This window comes from Sylvia atricapilla, chromosome 6 (genome assembly GCF_009819655.1).
Source record: "Sylvia atricapilla isolate bSylAtr1 chromosome 6, bSylAtr1.pri, whole genome shotgun sequence".
Lineage (NCBI taxonomy): Eukaryota > Metazoa > Chordata > Aves > Passeriformes > Sylviidae > Sylvia > Sylvia atricapilla.
In genome coordinates, this window is record NC_089145.1 from 49332540 (window position 1) to 49352845 (window position 20306).

At 43.2% G+C, this 20306-nt stretch overlaps 1 protein-coding gene and 1 long non-coding RNA gene across 7 annotated transcripts in view; both read left to right on the forward strand.

Moving 5' to 3' along the window:
- EVL (Enah/Vasp-like) overlaps positions 1-20306 on the forward strand; it is a 144259-nt gene that overhangs the window by 21017 nt on the left and 102936 nt on the right. The window contains exon 1 of one of the 6 annotated variants that reach the window (XM_066321880.1): positions 4997-5018. The exons of 1 other annotated variant lie outside the window; for it this stretch is intronic. Coding sequence is in view for 4 of the 5 variants with exons in the window: in XM_066321883.1 (XP_066177980.1) it covers positions 5463-5485 (23 nt within the window). In the remaining variant the exon portion in view is untranslated. Of the gene's footprint in view, positions 1-4996; positions 5019-5387; positions 5486-20306 lie in introns of those variants that run through there. 4 more of the 6 variants (XM_066321883.1, XM_066321882.1, XM_066321881.1 and 1 more) reach the window with 4 other exon arrangements.
- Positions 15998-18291, forward strand: LOC136363228 (uncharacterized). Its single transcript, XR_010743938.1, has 3 exons — positions 15998-16043; positions 16723-16863; positions 17244-18291. It is a non-coding gene; the product is annotated as an uncharacterized lncRNA (long non-coding RNA).

Sequence of the window (20306 nt, forward strand, 5' to 3'; positions counted from 1 at the left end):
GTGACTTGGTGCTCTCCCCAAGGGCTGATGGAAAATCAGTAAGAACCCCATTCTCTCTGGTTCACTCCAGTGCATCTTCCCTAAAGCACTAGGATAAGGCAGATGAGGCTGTGTTTGGAAAACATCCCCTTCAGCCCTGTGAGTTGCTGTGCACTTGTCTGCACCTGGTACAGGGTATCTGTTCATTAAAATGGTGTGTGTGATACAACCAGAATGATAAGAGTAAAGCTGTGGGAGCAGAACGTGGGATCACAGCCATCCTGTGATCAGGAATCTCAAATCCTGCGATTTGCAAAGCATGAAGCATGCTTGGGCCAAAGTTGAGCAGGAAAAAATTGATTTTTTTCTGTGAAAATATTCATGGGCTGTGATAATTCCAAGATATATAAATGAAGTAGGATTTTTTTTTTCTTTTTCTGAAGGTTGACATCAGGAAATTAAACTTTTGTGGTCAACCTGAAAAACTGAGACTGAAAGGAGAAGCCTGAAATATGTTGGATTATTCATGTGCATCAAAATTCACATTATATTTCAAGGCAACACATAATAGAAATCCCATTGATAAAAGGAGGAAAAAAATGTTCATTTTTGCCTTACCCATCCTTCCCTTTAAGAGCTGAAGGTAAAGCTAAAGCTGAAGCTTTGAGTCAATACTCCAATACTGAATACACCCTTGCTCTATAAACTTAAGGGCACTGCAGTTATTTTCACTATTTCCTCAGTACCTGAACAAACTAAGGTAGCCACTCCTTTTCTATTTCATTTAAATAATTTCAAATAAATATTTTAAGTCTTATGTTCTCAATTCCAAGAAAGACTTTTGAACTCAAAGACAATCCTGTCGAAAGGAGATTTTTCAGCATATTCTGGGATGCTGCCTGTGACTGCCACATTCTCCACTGTGCAGAAATTTTGGAGCAGCAGTGAATGAACACTCATTAGATATGCTCTTGTTGGCTCATTTCCCTTCTCCTTTCTGTTTTCTTCCTCATGAATTGAAGTGAATACTGAATTTTTCAGCACAGTTGCAGGGGTATTTTTAGAGTGGTCTGAATATCACTTCAGCATAATGATAATGCAGGCTTAATGACAGAAGTCCACTGTGTTAGTGCCTTCCTTCGTTCCTTGAGCAAGGGAATAATCAGTTACTTCATTAAAACATCTCAGTCTGTTTGTGATCGGATAATGTCACCAAGCATCTGGCAAAGGCTTTGGTGGAATCTCAGGTCAGGAGGACAAATACTGATACACTGCTACAGTAAATAACAATAATGCAAGATGTTACACTTGAGGAAACCCGGCTCTTAGCAGAGTATCAGCATGAGGCCCTTGGATGGCAGTGAAATACTAGATAAAGCCAGAAATTTCACCAATATCCTCTGCCTTGTTCTGGTTTGTCATATTTCCAGGCTTTTTTTTTTTTTTTTTCATCCTTTGCTTTTTTGACAAGCTTTCATCAAGGATAACCACTTCTATTACAGTCTCACTTGTTTGTTAGAGCCCAGCATATTAAAGTTGCAAATAGTTTCCCAAAAGCTACTGCTTGTCTTCAGTGGGAGGGACACTCAATGTCACATCTTTTTGGCCTCTGATCAGACGGTGGGGTCTGGGTCCCACAGTTCCCATTACATTAATTGTCCCACCCAATGTTTAGTAAATTTTTCTTTCATGTGACGTGATTTCAATTTTTGGTAAAGTGAGGGACATTTGTCATCGAATGTCTGGACTGGTTATACTGCCAGGAAGGGAATAAATAATTTCTTGTAAAAAATTTCATTACTGATTGTGGTTTCTGTCAAAATTTCTGTCTGTTTCTCAAGACTTTCAGTCTGGCTCAGGACACAGGAAGTTACAGTCTTTGCTAGAAAGTTACAAGGAGGTATTATAGCCTTGTATTTATGTGTGTATTTGGCCATTGCATGTGTTCATGTGACTTTCTGAAGCCCCTGCGAGTTCTGTTTGGTAAAATTTCATGCTGAGCCTCATTCATGTCTACAGTAGGACATGATGGTCTCAGATCTTACTGTTGAATATGGGAATCCTAGCAATTAATTAACCAGAATTGAGACTATTGGTTGTCTCACAAGCTAGAAGTCCTGCTGTTTCTGTCTGTAATGCTATCAGCTGTTGTGAAAGTGCTGGCCAAGGGAAAAAAAAAATGTTATCCTGATGAAACCTTTTAACAGCTGACCTCTACTGTATATGAAAACATTGTGGAGGATGTTTGCTTTTCTAGTCCTTCACAGTGAACTCATTGATGACAGAAGCCTTGACTTGAACAGCTGACTATTTATTTGCATTGTGGCTGTGGAGAAATTGCAGAAATTGGAAGATCAGATAGTGATTTAGTCAACTTTGTTTCAAGAAGAATGCTTAGGGGAAGCAGTGTGCTTGCTCTTAATTCTGTAGAAAGGTTTTATTTTAGATAAACAGCATGAAAAAGAAACATGTTTCAAGTGAAAACCAGTCCTCTTCCACTTGACTCAAGTTATTGGAAGACTGTGGTGAGCAAGAAAACAGAACTTCAGAATTCCATCCTTCTCCCACGAGGGCTGTTGGCTAGCTCTGAAGGTATAAAACTATTTCCTACAAAATCAGTAGCAGAATAGTTGCTTCCAAGATATACTCCTGTGCCCAGCTGCTTGGGAGCTGTATACAGTGGGCATACTTGTAGTGAGGTTCAGCCTAAATATGGAAGGCAGCTTCTCTTGATGGTTGCATTGTTCTCCTCTCTGCCAATTTTAAATCTTTTATTAGGCTGTAGCCAGAATCACCTACCTCGCAGTCCTTCTCTTGCTGGATGCTTGTGGAAGAATTAATTTCTGTCAGATGGTGTGACTGCATGTGTTTTAGTGTCCCTACAGCGTGCCTTTATTGTCACTTAAAACTATCACATTTGCTTAAAGGAAACAAAATGAAACTCAAGGTCACTACTGCATTAAAAATACCATGTCTCAAGTAAATGTGGATTTTTTTTTTTGTTTTCAATGCTGGGCTTTTTTGCCATGAGTGCCTTTTCCCTTCCAGTCCATTCTGCCTATATTTTCAGAGTCATGAGAACAGATGCCACAGTTACCGTGGCCTGTCCCCAGTGACTGTGTCTAGGAGATGTGGCAGTCTGTACACTTTGGATGCTTTTCCAGCCTTCAAATCCCACAGCTCGAAGGGACAGCCATTGCCCTAGAGCACAGTGAACCTCAGGAGCTGTAGTTGGGTTTGGATATTTCAGACTCCAGTCAAAATCCTCCAAATGTGTTTCCTTGTGCCAGAAACCAGCCCTAGGAATAAAAGAGGCAAGTCAAGGTGGGGAGCAGCCCCAGAGGTAACTGAATTTGCGGTCTCCCTGTGACTTTCCCAGACGGCATGTTCTCCCACTGCCTCAATCTCTCTCACTCCCAGGGCTGGGGTTAATTTCCCAGGATTCGAATCTCCCTCTTTTCAGCAGTCTCCACCCTTCACCTGCTCTCTGGCCAGGGGTGACTGGCAGAGGCTGTCCCCGCTCTGGCCGTGCTGGCAGCCCTGGGTGGCCCAGGCTGTGGCGGCTGATGCTGAGGCTGATGCGGTGTGGGGTTAACCCTGCCCCTGGCCCTCCCCATCCCGCTGCTGAGTCTGGCTGCCTGGGCAGAGTGTCCGCAGTCCCATAGCTAAAACCCAGACAGTCCGTAAGCAAACTGGTGCTGGGAGTCATCCAGCCTATGGTTCCAGAGTTTCCGGGGGTTTGCTGTGGGGATGGTGAGCTCTGGCTCCTGGTGTTTGGGGGGTGTCAGCAGTATTTATAACCTCCGCACGCCTCGCTGCCGGGCCCTGTTATTTCAGAGGAGCAGACGTGCCGTCCATTGCCGGGCTGTTCCAGGAGCGTGTCCGTGTGCTTCCACACGCCGCAGCGGCGGGACCTCCCCACGGAGCCGGAGCAGGCTGCAGCCCCGAGCCCGCCGTGCCTCGGGGCTCCGGGTCCGCCGGGAGGGGCCCGGCCGGCGGGGTGGCCGGGACAGAGTAGTATGGCCGGGACAGGGCAGTGTGGCCGGGACAGGATGGTGTGGCCGGGACACGGTGATGTGGTCGGGACAGGGCGGTGTGGCCGGGACAGGGCGGTGTGGCCGGGACAGGGCAGTGTGGCCGGGACAGGGCGGTGTGGCCGGGACAGGGCGGTGTGGCCGGGACAGAGTGGTGTGGCTGGGACAGAGTGATGTGGCCGGGACAGGGCAGTGTGGCCGGGACAGGGCGGTGTGGCCGGCACGGGGCGGTGTGGCCGGGACAGGGCAGTGTGGCCGGGACAGGGCGGTGTGGCCGGGACAGAGCGGTGTGGCCGGGACAGGATGGTGTGGCCGGGACAGGGTGGTATGGCCGGGACAGGGCAGTGTGGCCGGGACAGGATGGTGTGGCCGGGACAGAGCAGTGTGGCCGGGACAGGATGGTGTGGCCGGGACAGGGCGGTGTGGCCGGGACAGAGTGGTGTGGCTGGGACAGAGTGATGTGGCCGGGACAGGGCGGTGTGGCCGGCACGGGGCGGTGTGCCAGGATGGTGTGGCCGTGCCGATGAGGCTGTCCCCGCGTGTCGCCCCTGGGGCGCGCAGCGGATGCTCTGCCCCCTGCGCTGGCTGCGCTGTTGCTATGGAGATTGCGTGCGCTGTTGCTAGGCAGCTGAAGCATCCTCGCCTGCACACTGCAATGCCACGAAATGCTCAACTTTCCTCCTTCCTATCTCCCTTCTGTGATCTCGCAGATATGACTCCTTTGGCTCTTATCCCACTTCATTCAGTTGCACTGCTGCCATTTCTTGGTGTTAACCCTGTAAACGCTAAAAAGCCCGCATGGCACTGCAAATAGGGTTTATGGCAATGAGTTCAGGGCTGAAGGAGTTAAAGTGGCTGGGGATAGACTACAGAGGAAATGATTTCTAGCAGATAAACTACTTTAAATGTTCTGGCTTTCATGGAAGGGGAGGTTTGTGGATACAGTCTTTTGTTCCATCCCTGATGGTTTAGATGAATAAAAACAGACTAAAATATCACTACAAGGTAAGAAAATCAGCTTGAATGGGCCTAATTAATCTCTTTGGTTACAACATATTTTTAGTTTTTTATTATCCTCTGCTTGCGCTTGCTGATTTTGATGTAGCATGTGAATGATAATTTAGCTGTGAAGCCTGTCGCGTACCGTATTTGACTTATTTGGCTCGAATAATAAAGATATCAGCCTGTATTCTCGGAGTATACTGCATTAATCAGACTTGCAGGAATGATCACATGGTACTCTATCGCCTTTTCCTGTTAGCTGCTGCTTGTCAGCAGCTGGCTGAGCTGTAGGCTGCAGGCCAGTATCTGCATACCCTTTCTCCTCAGAATATTCCAAATATACTGTCTCGTCATTATGCATTTTGCTGCAGTTTGACAAACTAAATGGTCCTCTGCACGTTAAGAAGATTATTTTAAATTTCAGAGCATTTGTGTAGTTGCTAGGCCATGTATGCATTTGAAGAATTCAGGTAGGCTCTCTGTTTTATACATCAGTGTGCTTGGTTTTTGTTCTCACAAGGTTTTTGCTGTGTAATGTCAGTCAGCTCTACAGTTAGTTCTTCAATGTGCAGATATTTATTGCGTTTTAGAATCTCTACCCTGTGCATGGGGAGAAGTGCTTGAAGGGTTCTTTGCAGGTAAGGGTGGCTTAACTGCATGATGAAGTGCAAAGCTGGGTAATTGATTATATCTTGCACGGATTTTATAGCCATGCAGGCAGAAACAGCGAGTACAGGGTAGTTATAAATATAAACCAGAAACTGTTCTCTTTAAAAGGGTCTTTGCTATTTTTAGTTCTGGAGAATCTGACAGATGCTCCTTCAGGATAAAATACTGATGGTGATAGAGAACAGAAAATTGATGCTTGGATTGTACATAGGATTATATTTTATGCTGCTGCTGAGTATACATGTCTTTTTCATAACCTGGTAGCTGCAGAATTCCTTATGAATTACATTTAAAATAAGAATATTGTTAAGTTGGTTGGGGTCGGTTTGTAGTTTGCCAACATTTGAGCAACTGTGATTGTTAGAATATGAAATTAGCACTTTTTATTTGATATCGGTTCTGCTCAGTATTGCCTCTGCCCCCTCCCCTCCTCCGTCCCCATCCCCACTATAACTCCATCCTTATGCAAGTATCGAGGTCTATTAACACCCCAACAGATATTTGAAGACATGAAACAGAATTTCTACCCTCACTAAAGGCAATTATTTTCCTTTGCAGTCTGGGACTTGAAAAAATTAAAGTAGTTGTGGGGTAGGGAGTGTCTCACTTTTTGTAAAAAAAAATTTTGCTTAATGTGTTCAGTTCTTATAACTTGCATTATAAAATTGTCCAGATAAAATGGTGACAATGTTGAAACAGCACTAGGCATCACCTTATGTTACATTTGTCTGTATATTGTTACTGTAATGTATCCTAAAAATACCTTTCTTTTTGATTAAAAAAAAAAAAAAAAGGATTGTTTGACCAAGTATGTAACTAAAGGAGATGATGAATTCTCTTTCTATACAAAATGAGCATTCTTTATCAAGTACTTTAATTTTAAACTTCCTACTTTCAGACAAGATTTTTTTAAACATTATTTCTGCCCTTTGTTAGGCAAATATATTGGCAGTTTCCATTCTTTTGTGACTTGCTGCTCAGTTCTGTGTGTGAGTGGTGGCAAAAGCAGGTACAGGACACCCCCACTCCCCAAGATATTCTGATTCCAGCTGCAAGGGCTGGGGAGATCCAGGCTGAGTGTGTATATTCCTCCTGTTGTGAAATGCAGCATGAATGTTGTCTGAGGGGAAAGATTTTACTGGAAGACCAGATAATGCTGTGTAACTGCTGTTGTCAGGGCTGTCAGGAGATGCTTGGAATCTTGACATTGCTGATTGTTGGCAGTAAATTAAGGTGCAAATGGGCCCCAAACTTACTGTGCCACTTACTATGCCCACAGAGTTGTCTGTATTTCTGCCAGTTGGTTGAGTCCTATTTTTAATTGAGTGAAATTCTCAATAAATCTACAATGAGAAAAAAAAAAAAGGATGTTTTTAAAATTCTGCTTTTAAAGCCTTAGCTTTCATTTGGTGGCTTTCCTAGACATCTTGGGCCAGAAAGACACCTACTTTTCTGGCAGGAGTGGTCAAATGCTGATTACACACCCATTAGGCTTATTAAATTACATGTCATCCTCTCTTAGACTTGATTTGAAAATAGTATTAACATTTGATGTGCAGACTTCTAGACATTTTCTTTTAAAATTTCTGCACTGGTTGGGCTGGCATTTGTGTAAGTAGCATTTAAATGGCATTTGTTTTATTAGGAATTTCCGTGGTGTTTTGTTGAGGTTGCATCTGCATGTTGATGGGTTTTTTTGTTTTTTTTGTTTTTTTTAATGGTATGATTATTGTCATGCCTGTGGCTGTTTTAGATTTTGATGGCATCAAAACATATCTTGCAAGATAAAGATGGAAAAGAGATCTAGTTGAGCAGTGGGGTAGAAGCCTCGCTGCTGTGGGCTCTGGGAAGCAAGGTGGCTGTAGCAGCAGAGGGCACTCTTCCCTGGCCTGAGGGCCATGGCTCCAGGGCTGCCCCACTCTCTTTTAAAGGTTCCTGTCTTCCATGTGCACAAAACACAGACTTGCACTCATCTCCCACCTTGACCTTAACCTGAGGTGGATGCTCATGTTGCAGCAGCAGGGCTGTTTCCATCCTCCAGTGCACCCAGAGGCTTTGAGTACCCAAGTGTCCCCAGAAGTGGGAGCTCAGTGGTGCCTGCTCATGCAGACCCAACCAGGACATCTCTGTATGTTACTCTCCTCTTTTTTCTGTCTCCACACTGGGCCTTTAAGACCTGCAGGACTCCCCAGATGCGTGGTGTGGGCTATGGCACCCTGAACCTATGCCAAGGGGCATCCTGCAATCAGGTCACCCAAGTTCCCCCACTGATTTAATTTTGATGCAGCCATCTTCACTTCCCTGGGGAAATGGTGCCAGGTTATTTTTGTGAAGTGTTAAGCAGCTGCTGGACCTCTCTGAAGAACTGCCTCGAAGACTGTAAGTGACTCTGGTGTACTGTTTGTGAAAAACTTATCTGTAAAGCCCTTTGGGGTGGAATCTTTCCTGTGGGGTTACTGACTGGATGAAGAGAGAATTAAGCCGCTGAAAAAACAGGGAGTAAATCCATAGAACAATCTCACAGCTTCTTGTATCAGCCAAGCTTGGTTTATCTTCCTGTTGGAAAGAACCTAATATCCCCTGAAAACCTTTGCTTTTAAAGTAGGGGTTAATGGAGCTAAGCCCCTTCTCAGTCCATATAGGCTTCTGGTTTTGGTGTGCTATGGGTTAGGCCCATTTTATTGCTGACTCCTGCGCTGTCTTCATAAAACCCCAAAGATCACATACATTTGGGTTATAATTGGAGGCAGGACTGTTCATAAGCCGTGCTCTTATGATCTGCTGCTGACCACACTGCTGTAAGGTGGCTTTGCACGTGAAGCCATCAGGAGGATGGTTCACTTGGCTACGAGCAGTGCTCCTCATTTGGTATCTTCCGCCCAGATTTAGCTCTCTAGTGGCAGAGCACAAATGCATTTTCTTTTCTTTTGTTGCTATGCCTTTATCTTTCTGGGATATTACTTGGTATTCTTCGCAGCGAGCTGGTGTCTGTCTATTTCTGCTACACCGCCCACCACAGCATCGCAATATTTTTAACTACATCTCCTATTCCCTCCTCCAACCAGCAAAGCTGAGAACAGGAAGGAAAATGAGTCTCTCAAAACGAGCTGGCTCTGAGCAGAGGAACTGAAGCCCACCCATGAATAGAAAGCAAAGCTCACAATGGACGCAGAGCACTTGGGTGCCATGATGCATGGAGAGCCTCTCACCTGCTGATCCCCAAAGCAGCAGCAGCATTGAAAGATGTCCTCCTGGAGCAGGTGATCCCCTGTGTCTTTGGGCAGATGAAGGCATTGAGTTTATTGTACCTGTAAGCATTTCGTAGCTGAGTTTAGCTGCGCAATTGGATCAGCACACTGGAATTCTGATGTTTAAGTTGTTTTTTCTACTGCCAAGCAAAAAAAAAAAAAAAACAACCCTGAATATGCCAAATTAGTAAAGAATTTTGTTTTTAACATGATTCTCCAAAACAAATTCTGGTGGCAGGTTCCCATCAAATGCCTGGTCTGACTCTGAGTGCAGCATTCTCCTCTCTCTGGTGACCAGCAGGACATAAGGAGATGGAATGAAGCTGCATCAGGGGAAGTTCATATTGGACTTTAGGAAAACATTCTTCACTGGTGGGTCACTGAAACAGTTCCCCAGGGAAAAGGTCACAGCACCAAACCTGCTCAAACCAGAGTTCAAGGAGTGCCTGGACAATACTTTTAAGTCATACGGTTTACTTTTTGTTAGCAAGGAGCAGGAAATTGGATTTGGTGATACTTATGGTTCCCTTCTAACACGAGATATTCTATTACTCTGTAATTTCACTGTTGACAGTTTAGGTATCTCCAGGGTACCTGGCATGTTCTTTAAAGAACTGTATAAAGGACAAGCTTGATTATTTTGTAAAGATGGATATTACAGTAAGACACCTGACTTTTCCTTCCCCCTTCCCCAACAAACAGCAAAGTGGTTTATCAAAGGGACAGAAGTCTGGTGCTATGAAGGGATCTAGGCCTGTCTCCAGCAGCTTTTCCTGCTGAAATTTCCTAAGAATGAGGCTTTTTAAATAATCCTAATTTTCAGAAGTGGCACTGTTTGAATATCCAAGCAGCTTTAGGAAGCTGTAGGTGATTTGATAGCCAGCATGGCTTCATTAAAGGTGAAGCATCCCTGACAAATATGGGAGCCTTCTGCAGTGAGGTTACAGTGTTGGTGGATAAGGGAAGAGTGACTGTCCTTGTCTGCCTGGATTTGTGCCAAATGCTTGACCCTGTCCTGCACAACACCCTTGACTCTGAACTGGAGAGATGTGGATTTGACAGATGGACAACTCGAGGGATGAGAAATTGGCTGGAGGGTCACACTCGAGGAGCTGTGGTCAACAGCTTGATGTGAGAGTGGACACCAGTGCTGAGTGATGTGTGGCACTCTCAGGGGTCACTGTTGGAAGTGGCACTGTTCACTTATTTGTTGGCAACATGGACAGTGGGACTGAGCACACCCTCAGCAGGTTTGCCAACGGCACCAAGCTGTGGTGCAGTCAGCACACTGGAGGGAAAGGACCTTGACAGGCTGAGAGGTGGATCCATGTGATCCTCATGAAGGTCAGCAAGGCCAAATGCAAGGTCCTGCACCTGGGTCAGGGCAATCCCAACACTATGGAAGGTGTCTATTGCAGGGAGGTTGGAACTAGATGATCTTTAAGGTCCATTCCAACTGAAACCATTCTATGACTCTATGACTCTATGACAATAGAAAAGGATTCCTGTTCTTTGCTGCAAGAATTATGATCATATTGATGAGTAAGAAGCATCAGGAGAGTTGCCAAAAGACTATTTCAAGTTGCTAGACGAGTGTAACTTTTGTGTAGAGGTGTAATGGGATTGCAGCACTACGGAGAAGTGGATCAAATTGGTGTTCCAAGTTGGTGACTCTGACCTTCCAGGTTAGATGGAGCAGCTAGTGAAAAACACACCAAATGGTGTAGTTAACCTTTTCTGACAAGAGGGGAAAAGATTAGAGGAATATTTTTTTCTGAGTTCAAAAGGTGTTAAAATGAAAGGGAGGAAGCAAGTTTAAAAAGGAGAAAAATTCAAGGATTGTATCTTGGCAGACCATAATTAGTTGCAGGATCTTCTGACCTGCATAGCTGAGCTCTCCAATTGTATATTGTTCAAAATATCCTGTAGGTGCTTAATAAATAACCACGAATATGTGAACCTGGAAGCTGCAAGCTGGCCAAGTCTCTGCTTGCTCAATGCTTTCTCTGCAATAGAGTGTCCACCATGGAACCAGCTGCTTACATTCCTCCCTTTTGTCCTTACATGGATACACACAAATTCACAGAACCATGGAATGGTTGGGCTGGAAGGGACCTTACAAACCATCTAGTTCCAACCTCGCAGCCATGGGCAGGGACACCTCCCACTAGGTCAGGTTACCTAAAACAGCATCCAACCTTTCCTTGAACACTTCCAGGGATGGGGCATCCACAGCTCCTCTGTGCCAGAGCCTCACTCCCCTCACAGTAAAGAATTTCCTCCTGACACCTAATCCAAACATCCCCTCTTTCAGTCTGAAGCCCCTCCCCCTTGTCCTATCACTCCATGCCCTTGTTAAAAGATCCTTTCCGTGTTGCTTGTAGCCCCTTTAGGTACTGGAAGGTGTCCCCAGAGCCTTCTCTCCTCCAGGCTGAACAGCCCCAATTCTCTCAACCCGTCTTTGCAGGAGAGGTGCTCCAACTCTCAGATGATCTTCATGGACTCCTCTGGGCTCTCTCCAAGAGGCTGATGTCTTTCTTATGCTGGGAGCCTCAGAGCTGAATGCAAAACTTGATAAAAACACATTGTTGAGACAGAAGGGTGTTTTTTATCTGCATGAATTGGCAAGTCTAGTTGTTCAATATGCAAATGTGAATATTCCATATGATGCATCCCATCAGAGAAAATGCACCAGCCTGGGGGGCCAAATTATGGTCCCAATAAGATCTATAATACCCTTTGCATAATCCTTCACCCTTCATTTTGTGACTGAGAAACTAAATTTTATAATTTTTTTTTTCAAAGCAAACTTGCACTAAATAAAAAAAAAAAAAGGAGGAAAAGGAACTAGTTTTGCAATTTCTGTTGCTGTAGGTGATTGCCTCAAATCTGCTCTTTGATATTGGAAATTGATTTTCGATCCTTGGATTTTGGACAGTTGTTATTTATCCACACAAGGCATACACCCTGAGGAAATGTTGCTTCCTTAAACAGCAGATTGAATCAAATGTTTTTGCTGACATATTTTTCCCTGTGACAACTGACACTGCAGTTGCCACATATTTCAGTGCTTTAGCACAGAAATTTGAAGAGAAGGAGAGAAATGCTTCTAAGAAAGTAATGTGAGAATGCTGCTGCTGGAAATGAAGATAAGCACATACTATTCTCATAGTGGTGATGTTGAAATATTTCTACTGAAGAGGAAAATAGATAGAGGCTCTTTGTTAGAGGTGGTGGAATCAGGTTTGGCCAGATTTTAAGGGGAAAAAATTCTGATGCTTGGGCATATAATCTTATCCCAAAAATAAATATGAAAGGAGATTTTTTTTCCCCCACGATATTCACTGGATTGGAGGAACTCCACTGTCTATGTTAGGAGGTAATTTCCAGTCACTGTTGAATCAGTGTAAATTGTTTCTGATGTGTGTATTTATTGCCTAAAACAGGGAGCTGTCTGTGGAAGAGCATTCCCTTCTTTTCTCCTGTTGAACTGCAAACCCTGCAGAGCACCACAGTCTCACTGCTGCCAAGGGCTGGGTTCAGCCACCTGAGTTCTGCAGTGTAATTAATTTCCAAGCCCAAGGAATTTCCTCTCTGTTCCCTTTGCCTTCTAGGCATGATAACCTGTTTTTGCATTTTTACCTTGTCTCTCTCATGTCCAAAACATGTTTATCCCTTTCTTTCTTTTTTAAACCCTCTTTCTCATCTCCAAAACATTTTTAGCCCCCCATCCATTTTTTTTAGCCTATTTTGTGGTAATATTTACTAACAAGAAGTATCTACTCTTGTTTAGTGAGGATCCAGACATACTGAATGTAGTTATCAAGACACATGGAAATTGATGTCAATCTTTAAAATGAAAACAAACACAACTACAGTTGGGTTATTTAAATAACGGAATTTATGATAATTTTTTAATCCACCTGTGGACATCCATTAGAGCAGGTCATTCTCAGTCCTGTGTTTTCTAAGCCCTAGTATGAAGTCTATAAAGATCTGATGCATTTCAGCTGACCTCTCATGGAAAACAGCTGCTGCCCACTGCTTCATGCCTGCAGTGCCTGCTTCATAGGGGTGGATGCTTAGTTTCAATATCCTGGTGTCTCCCAAAGATGCTCATTATCTCTGTCCCTATCCATATTTTCATCTGCAGGACAGTGTGAATGTCTGAATTCCCTTTTGCCTTTTCTTGTGCAACAAGGCCAAATGGATAAAATTGCTGGTCTTGTTATTTCTGCTATTCATAAGATAGATACAGGATATGGGGGCTTCTTCCTATGATCTGTTTTAATCCTTGTGGTGTAAAGCCTCAGACTAACTTTCCATTAAATTTGTCCATGGGAGAGAAGGAGAAGTGGGAAAAAAGCCAGGCTGAAAGGAAATAAAAGGAGAAAAAGGCAGGTACAAATTTAGGGAAAGAGATGATTGAATTTTTTTTTTCAGGTTGAAGGAGAGTTTTATATCAAAAAGCATGTTCTTCTGACTGTAAGAATTATTATAATAAAAGAAGTATTTCTGCCAGCTTTTCCTCCACAGATTGTCTTTGCTTCATGAGACAGCACTTTTTGATGCCATTTCACGTAGTTAACACTGTTCTGCCCAGCCATCACAGCTTAGCTGCTGTTTGGCAAGGGGCTGCTCTTATAAAGTGACACTAAAATGGAAGTAACAGATAAGACTCTTTTTGACATGCATTGCAAATTATTTGAGATCAAAGTCACGTTCTTGTTTTAATTGGGGAATGCAAATCTAAGAACCATATTTCAGAAATGAAGAAAAATTCATTTTACACGGATCAGATTTTCACAAGAGCATGTATCAGCTCTGGTTATTCCAGGGAGGAGGACCAGCTGGATGCTATTTATGTAGAAAATTGGCCTTTGTCTTTACAGGCTCCCATAGATGTGAAGTATTTGAATTATCTGAAAGTTTCTGTTTGTTTTTCAGTGATGAGGAGTGTGGAAAATGTGATTCTAAGCTTGTCTGTGTGTATTCCAGAAGGAGGGGAGCAGGCATTTTAGCCCTAACACTGTTCTGCATGGTGCAGCTGGACTGGTCCTGTTATGGTACCAGGACAATTTTGTTGCAAGAGAAACAGCAAAGGATTTAGGAGTCCTAGGTACCAGTAATGTAAAGGGTGGGGCAAAACCCACCACCACTTTTGGAAAAGGATCAATCTCAAAGCTTGAGAATGACACTTCCAAAGACTGTACTGGATTGGTAGGCGATATTATTAGTACTAATTAGAGGGAATGCACTCGTGTCAGTATCTCCCCTATGGTAATTTTTAACTACTCCATATAACCAATGTATTTTCAAAGCTCGCTCAGCACAAGCTCATTAAACAAAGATAGACATTTATTTAAACTATTTATAAAGTTCAGTGTGAAAAGGAGAAGAAAGAAAAGGTGTTATTAAAGAAGAAGGTGAAAATGAAGTAGCCACAGGGTACACCATGGGAAGGTATCTCAGTAATTTGACATTAAAATAATGTCTGATTTACTGCAGAAAATCCTGACATCACTGACCAAGATGTAACAATATCCTAGTTTTGAAGGTTGGAGTAAGAGAAAAATCAATCCTGAAATACAATGTGGTTTCCTAGCATCAGGCCTTAGGAAGTGGAGGGGTTTGTTCAGAGGGGACACAGTGCACTTAGCATCACCTCAGCTCCCACTGCAGTTCCACTCCTTTCAGATACAATCTTCTCTCCCTAGAAAGGGTCACATCTGTGCCTGCGAGTGCACAAGCATTGGGTTTGAGCTCTGTTCCTGCAGCTTCCCACATTCCTTCTGAGCTCCAGCCACACTTGAGTGCTCTGGGTCTGCATCAGGATAACCTCGACTGCCAAATACTGAGGATTTCAGCTGGCTGCTCTTGTGTGTGTGGGTGAGGGGAAAGCAAGGGGTCAGACACGGACTGGTTTTCCCTGTGGATGCAGGATTTGGCTCTTGAGGTCTGGAATGTGTTTTCCTTTGCTTTTTTGTTTTATTCTGTCTGAGGTATCTGAGGTTGGTCTGTCCAGCCTGGTGATGCCGAGGATGAGAGCCTCAGCTCTGCCTTGGTGTCACACACAGGGATTGACACCTTTGAGGTCCCACCAAACTCTGAGAGCCTCAGCTCTGCCTTGGTGTCACACACAGGGATTGACACCTCTGGGGTCCCACCAAACTCTGAGAGCCTCAGCTCTGCCTTGGTGTCACACACAGGGATTGACACCTTTGAGGTCCCACCAAACTCTGAGAGCCTGCTATGATCTTACTTCTTAGGGCTTTACCCCATCACCTTCCCCAGTATGTGTTGTGAGCCAAGTACAGCACTCAGCTGGCCACGCTTCACCAAATTAAAGTTTCTGGTGCTTTCTCAGAATTTCTGAGGTTTTCAAATCTTTATAGTCAGATTGCATGCTTGTAAATTACATGTGTTTAAAGAGAAACAACTAATCTATAAACTCTGCTGCATCTTTTAGTTGTTTCTCTGTATTCCAAAAGGATGATACCAAGCCTTTTCTTGGGTACCATGAATAGGAAGTTGAATTCTAAAAATGAATTTTGAGATACATATCCTGATTTATATTATGTCCATCTGGGAGAGAAGCTGTTGAGAAAATCCAGTGCAAGGCAAGCAAAACCATGCATCATGTTGCTACATAGGAAAAATGCACCATACTGCAGATTTGCACTTGTGGTTTAAGGTGATGACGAGCAGAAAGCATATTTCCAGGGCTTCCTTTGTGAGCAGCTTACTTAAACGCAGATTCCTTCAGATGTCAGAGCTCAGTCATGGAAGCATTAAGAAAAAGAGTCAGAAACTTGACTAAGACTGCTCACTGAAATCTTTATTAAACTTTAAAGAAGGCAGTGAAGCAAGGATTAGATGTAGCTGGGTGTGGAAAATAGCTGTGGAGACAGGTGTTGCCTGTCAGTTTGAGTTTTGCTTTGATGTTCAAGCAAGCCAAGGCAAGCAAGGACAGAGCTGGTGAGCAAGCGGGGCCATGCAGGTGCACTGAGTTAGCTGGAGTTGCTCCTCTCACTGCACTCCCCAGAAATGTGTGTCAGGGGAAGCCATCCATCTAGGAACTTGGGCTGGAGGAGTCATCTGGGTTTCCTTAGTTGGTGTCCAGCGTGCAGCCTCTAGTCTGAAGTCCAAAAACACTGTAAATTCAAGGGGGGTCAAATCCGGCAGTGGCAGTTGTGCCATAGAGCTGAGGATTTGTCATGCCCATGGACATGGGGGGGCTGTCCCCAGACCAATTGTTAAAGACAGAGAAATTGTGGTGTAGAGTGTCCTAAATCCTGGGAGTGGCACTGATGGGTGAGATCCAAGCCCTGCACTGAGGCTCTCCCTTGTGCAAGGATGCCTTCCCTCTGAGACATGACTGTATGTGTGTATATGTACATAAGCATACTTGGACATTTTTGCATGTGTATTTCTACATTGTTCTGTCAATGAAAGTTTGCATTATGAGAGCACTTTCCTTGAACTTTCCTTGGGGTTGTGAGAATAGAGGATGGAGACAATGACACTTTGTTTTGATTTCTAGCCCAAGTTACTGTGTACAGTGATTCAAGTGTGGCTTCTAGACAGGACTTATTTATATCTGTCCATTAGATTTGGGAAAAGGCTGCATGTTTATTTACACTACTGCAATTCAAATCTGTTTGTCTGCTGCACTTAATGACAGAATGTGTAGGCTTTTATATATATGGAGAGATCTATTTATATATAGACACATTTAGGCAGAAAGCAAAGAATGATTTTTTTTTTTCATTAGTACATGATTTTAAAAGGCAATAGGAAAAGGGAGTTTGGTGATAAGCCTGCAAAGTGACAGATCAGAAGATACAAATCAGAGAAATAGGCATGGGAGTATGACTGAGAAGGACTGTTCAAAGAAAAGAACATGAAAATTAATATCAGCTGTTTTAAAGGTAAATATAAAAAAATGCTGTCTTTGTAATAGTAATCAAAATAGTGTTCATATAATAGTTAATAGTATCATTGTTTTGATGAGGTTCACAGAAATCCCAGAACACTTTAAAGATGTTCATCAAGTAACTCAGTGTTCTGGCAGAGTTGTTAAAATTATCCCAACTTTGCTGTTAGTAGGAAAAGTAAGGTTAAATAAAATGCCAGAGGTCAGATTCCAGATTAGATGCAGTGCTGGGAATAGGGAACAGGCTCAGACTCTTTCAGCCCATGGATTTAATTCAAACGTTTGAAATGGAGAGACCTTGCCATGTTGGGAATTCACATTTGAGATCACTCTTCAGAAAGCTGGTTGTATTCTACTTTTGTCTTTTCTCTGCAGTGGAAATTAGTCCCAATTTCAGCCATGAGAAGATTAGTAGTGCTGCGGATGCAGTTGTGCAGATGCCTGGGATGAGCTTCATTTCTCCTAACTCTGAATGTCTACATCCATCCTGGTCCCTGTAGGCTCCTTGTGTAATCAATGGAGAGAAAAAACTGCTGCTAACGTGATTCATCTGACCTGTTTTAGCCACCTACTTTAGGAGTAGGTGAAGCATGCTCTAGAAACACTTTTATTTCTTCTGATTTTAAGGGAGTCCAAATGAAGAACTGACACTTAGAGGTTGTCTGGACTGGACAAGGTAAAGCAGAACTCAGAGGAATGTAAGCAGCTCTAATATTTTGTCTGGCTCAAACTGTGGCTTACAGGAGCTTATCTTTTCTGTACTGGAGTTTTGCATGTTTCACTTCTCATTTTATCTTCTTTACTTCAGCTTCTGGCCCGTGTTTTAATGTCCATTAGATTTAACTACAGTTTTAGAGTACAAACATGGGAATTACCCAGGTACTGTCTCATTGACTTGGGTGAGACCACAGCTTTGAATTCAGTTTATTGCTTGAATGCATGTCTTCATTGCAGGAAATGGAGCAAATAAACTCCCTTGTAAAACATGATGTTAGTCAAGACAGAACTTGACTTCTGATTGGGGTACAAGCACCTCTTCCAACAAGATCACCTACTGCCCTCTTATAGGGAGCACTCCAGGGGTTCTGTTAATTGTTATCCTGATTCTTACCACATCCCCTTTTTCTTTCAGTTTACTTGAAATTCTCCTTGAAATATGTTTGGAATGCAGTGCCTGTAATGCTTACCCAGCCATCTGAAGACCACTTCTACAGGGGTACCCAAAGCACTACTGCATCAGTATTCTTAGGTTAATGTGCTCCTGTGTATCCATACAGGCTGTTTATAAAAGTCCTCCTCTCTGTGTTAAGTTGCATGATGTGCCTTGTGATTTTGTTGTGCTTTGGCTCAATTATGTATATGTAATAACACCCAAACCACTGAAATTCTTTGCCGTCATGAAGCTTTCTAAGGGAAAAATGTATTTAAAATCCTGTTCCTGGATAGTAAAACTACCCAGACAATGAAAACTGAGAATAGCTTCCTTCATGTTCTACCTGTCTGCCCTTTGGGATGCTGGAGAAGTTGTGGAGAGAACTGCAGGAGATTTCAAAAGGTTCCTGGTGTATTAAACACCTGAAACACAAACGTGGATATGTCAAGGTGTATCTGAGCTTCTCCTGGCCTTTGGCTTACACTGATAATGTGTAACTTTCGGATGTCATCTCATTTGGGTGTTACTATCTTTATGCTTTGAATCAATTAGTTAATGAAGCTGGGATAGCTGACATTTGCCTGAAACCTCTTGTTTTTATGAAGTGCTTTGTTTTAAATGTCATCCTAGACCAGCATGGTTTCACTGGTGCAGTAGTTTGCAAACACTAAAAAGGAAATTCCCTTCAAGAAATAATCCCTGTTCTCCTGTTTGCATGGTCTTGTCAAAGTCTCAAACTGTAGTGCTTTTTGTAGAGTAGCTGGGGATGTTTTCCATGCAGTACTGCTTTATTCCTGCACTGGATCTAGTGTATAATTCATTGACCAGTGAAATAACAAGGAATAAGGATGGACCTTAAACATGGTTCATGCTCTCTGAAAACTTGGGCGGATGTGCCCATTGTATCCAGTCTACATTTTAGATTCTTTGTCACAAGGATAACTGATAACTTTTTAAAAGCTGAGGTCTGGGTCAAGAAATCCCATATCCCTTCTTACACCTGACTGAGCTTTTGCATCTCACCACTCTGAGAGATACTGCTGTGCACTAAAAGTGCACATGAATATCCTGAGCCAATAGTTATTCCAACCAAGCCTATGTTGAACTAAAGGCTGCAATTATCTACATGTCCCAGGAGCTGATCTCTTCTTCCCTGGTATTGCCAGCTGCAGAGTGACTGAACCTGTGTGTTTCCTGGGGCATGCTTCCAAATGTCTTAGCAAATATTAAGCAGATGAATAAGTAAATAAAATATGTTAAACCTTCCTGTGCTCACATCTTTATTGCAATTATAAGGTGGAAGTTGCTGTCCCTTTAGTAAGAGAGGTTTGGGTTTCAGGTTTTTGTTTAATTTGGAAGTGAATTGTTAATTCTCTTCTTGCCAACTGTGGCACATGAGACAATGAACTTCACAGTGAAATCTGACTATAATAAAACACATAATCTGTTTCACTTACTTTTAAAGAAAGCAGTTGTTTAAAGCAGCTGGTGAAGTACACAGATGTTCTGGTTGAGGGCAATCCAGTATTGAAATGGCATAATGTGGCAACAAACTCACATTTTAAAATGAATGGCTGACAAAAGAAATATTTAGTTAAGCACCCTACCCTTAATTATAGTGGCAGATATTTTTCATCTGGAAGCATGTGTTCAAAAGGTGCTGAACAACCAAGCCTTCTTTCTGGCAGAAAATGCTGTGTTGCAGTTCCTTAAGACAGAAAAGATGCATTCACTGGCTTGCTGGACTCAATTCCACTCTGTGAGCTTGCTGCCTGAGTCTGCAAGTGAAATGACAGTGGCTGTGCAAAGGGACTTCATTCATCTGCAGACTTAAGTGTTGTGAAGTCATATAAGAAAAGAAAGCCGAAGGTAACAGGCTTGTGTCAGGGTCCTGCTCCTCTACGGGGACCAGCAGCATTGAATTTTTAAGCTGGGATGGAGACCAGCTGCTTCAGTGAGTTTTCCTTGTGGAGACAGCTTTTGATCATAATATTTTACTCATCTTCATGAATGCCTGCCCAGTGAAGCATGGAAGTGTTGGGCTTTCTCTCCCCGCTGCAGAAGAGGAGGTCAACTTATGCAATTTCCTTGCACTTCATTTCTTTGAATTTGCACAGCTGCCCTCTCAGGACTGCAATGTCCCTGGCCCTAGGGCCTGCCAGTTTTGGAAGCTTCTAAATGTCAGGTCTAATCTCAGTTTTCGTTTTTAAAAATACAAAGTTCCTTGACTTTTTGCTTGCAGAGAAAATAGAGCTATTCCCACTCAGTCAGATCTTGGTGCCATT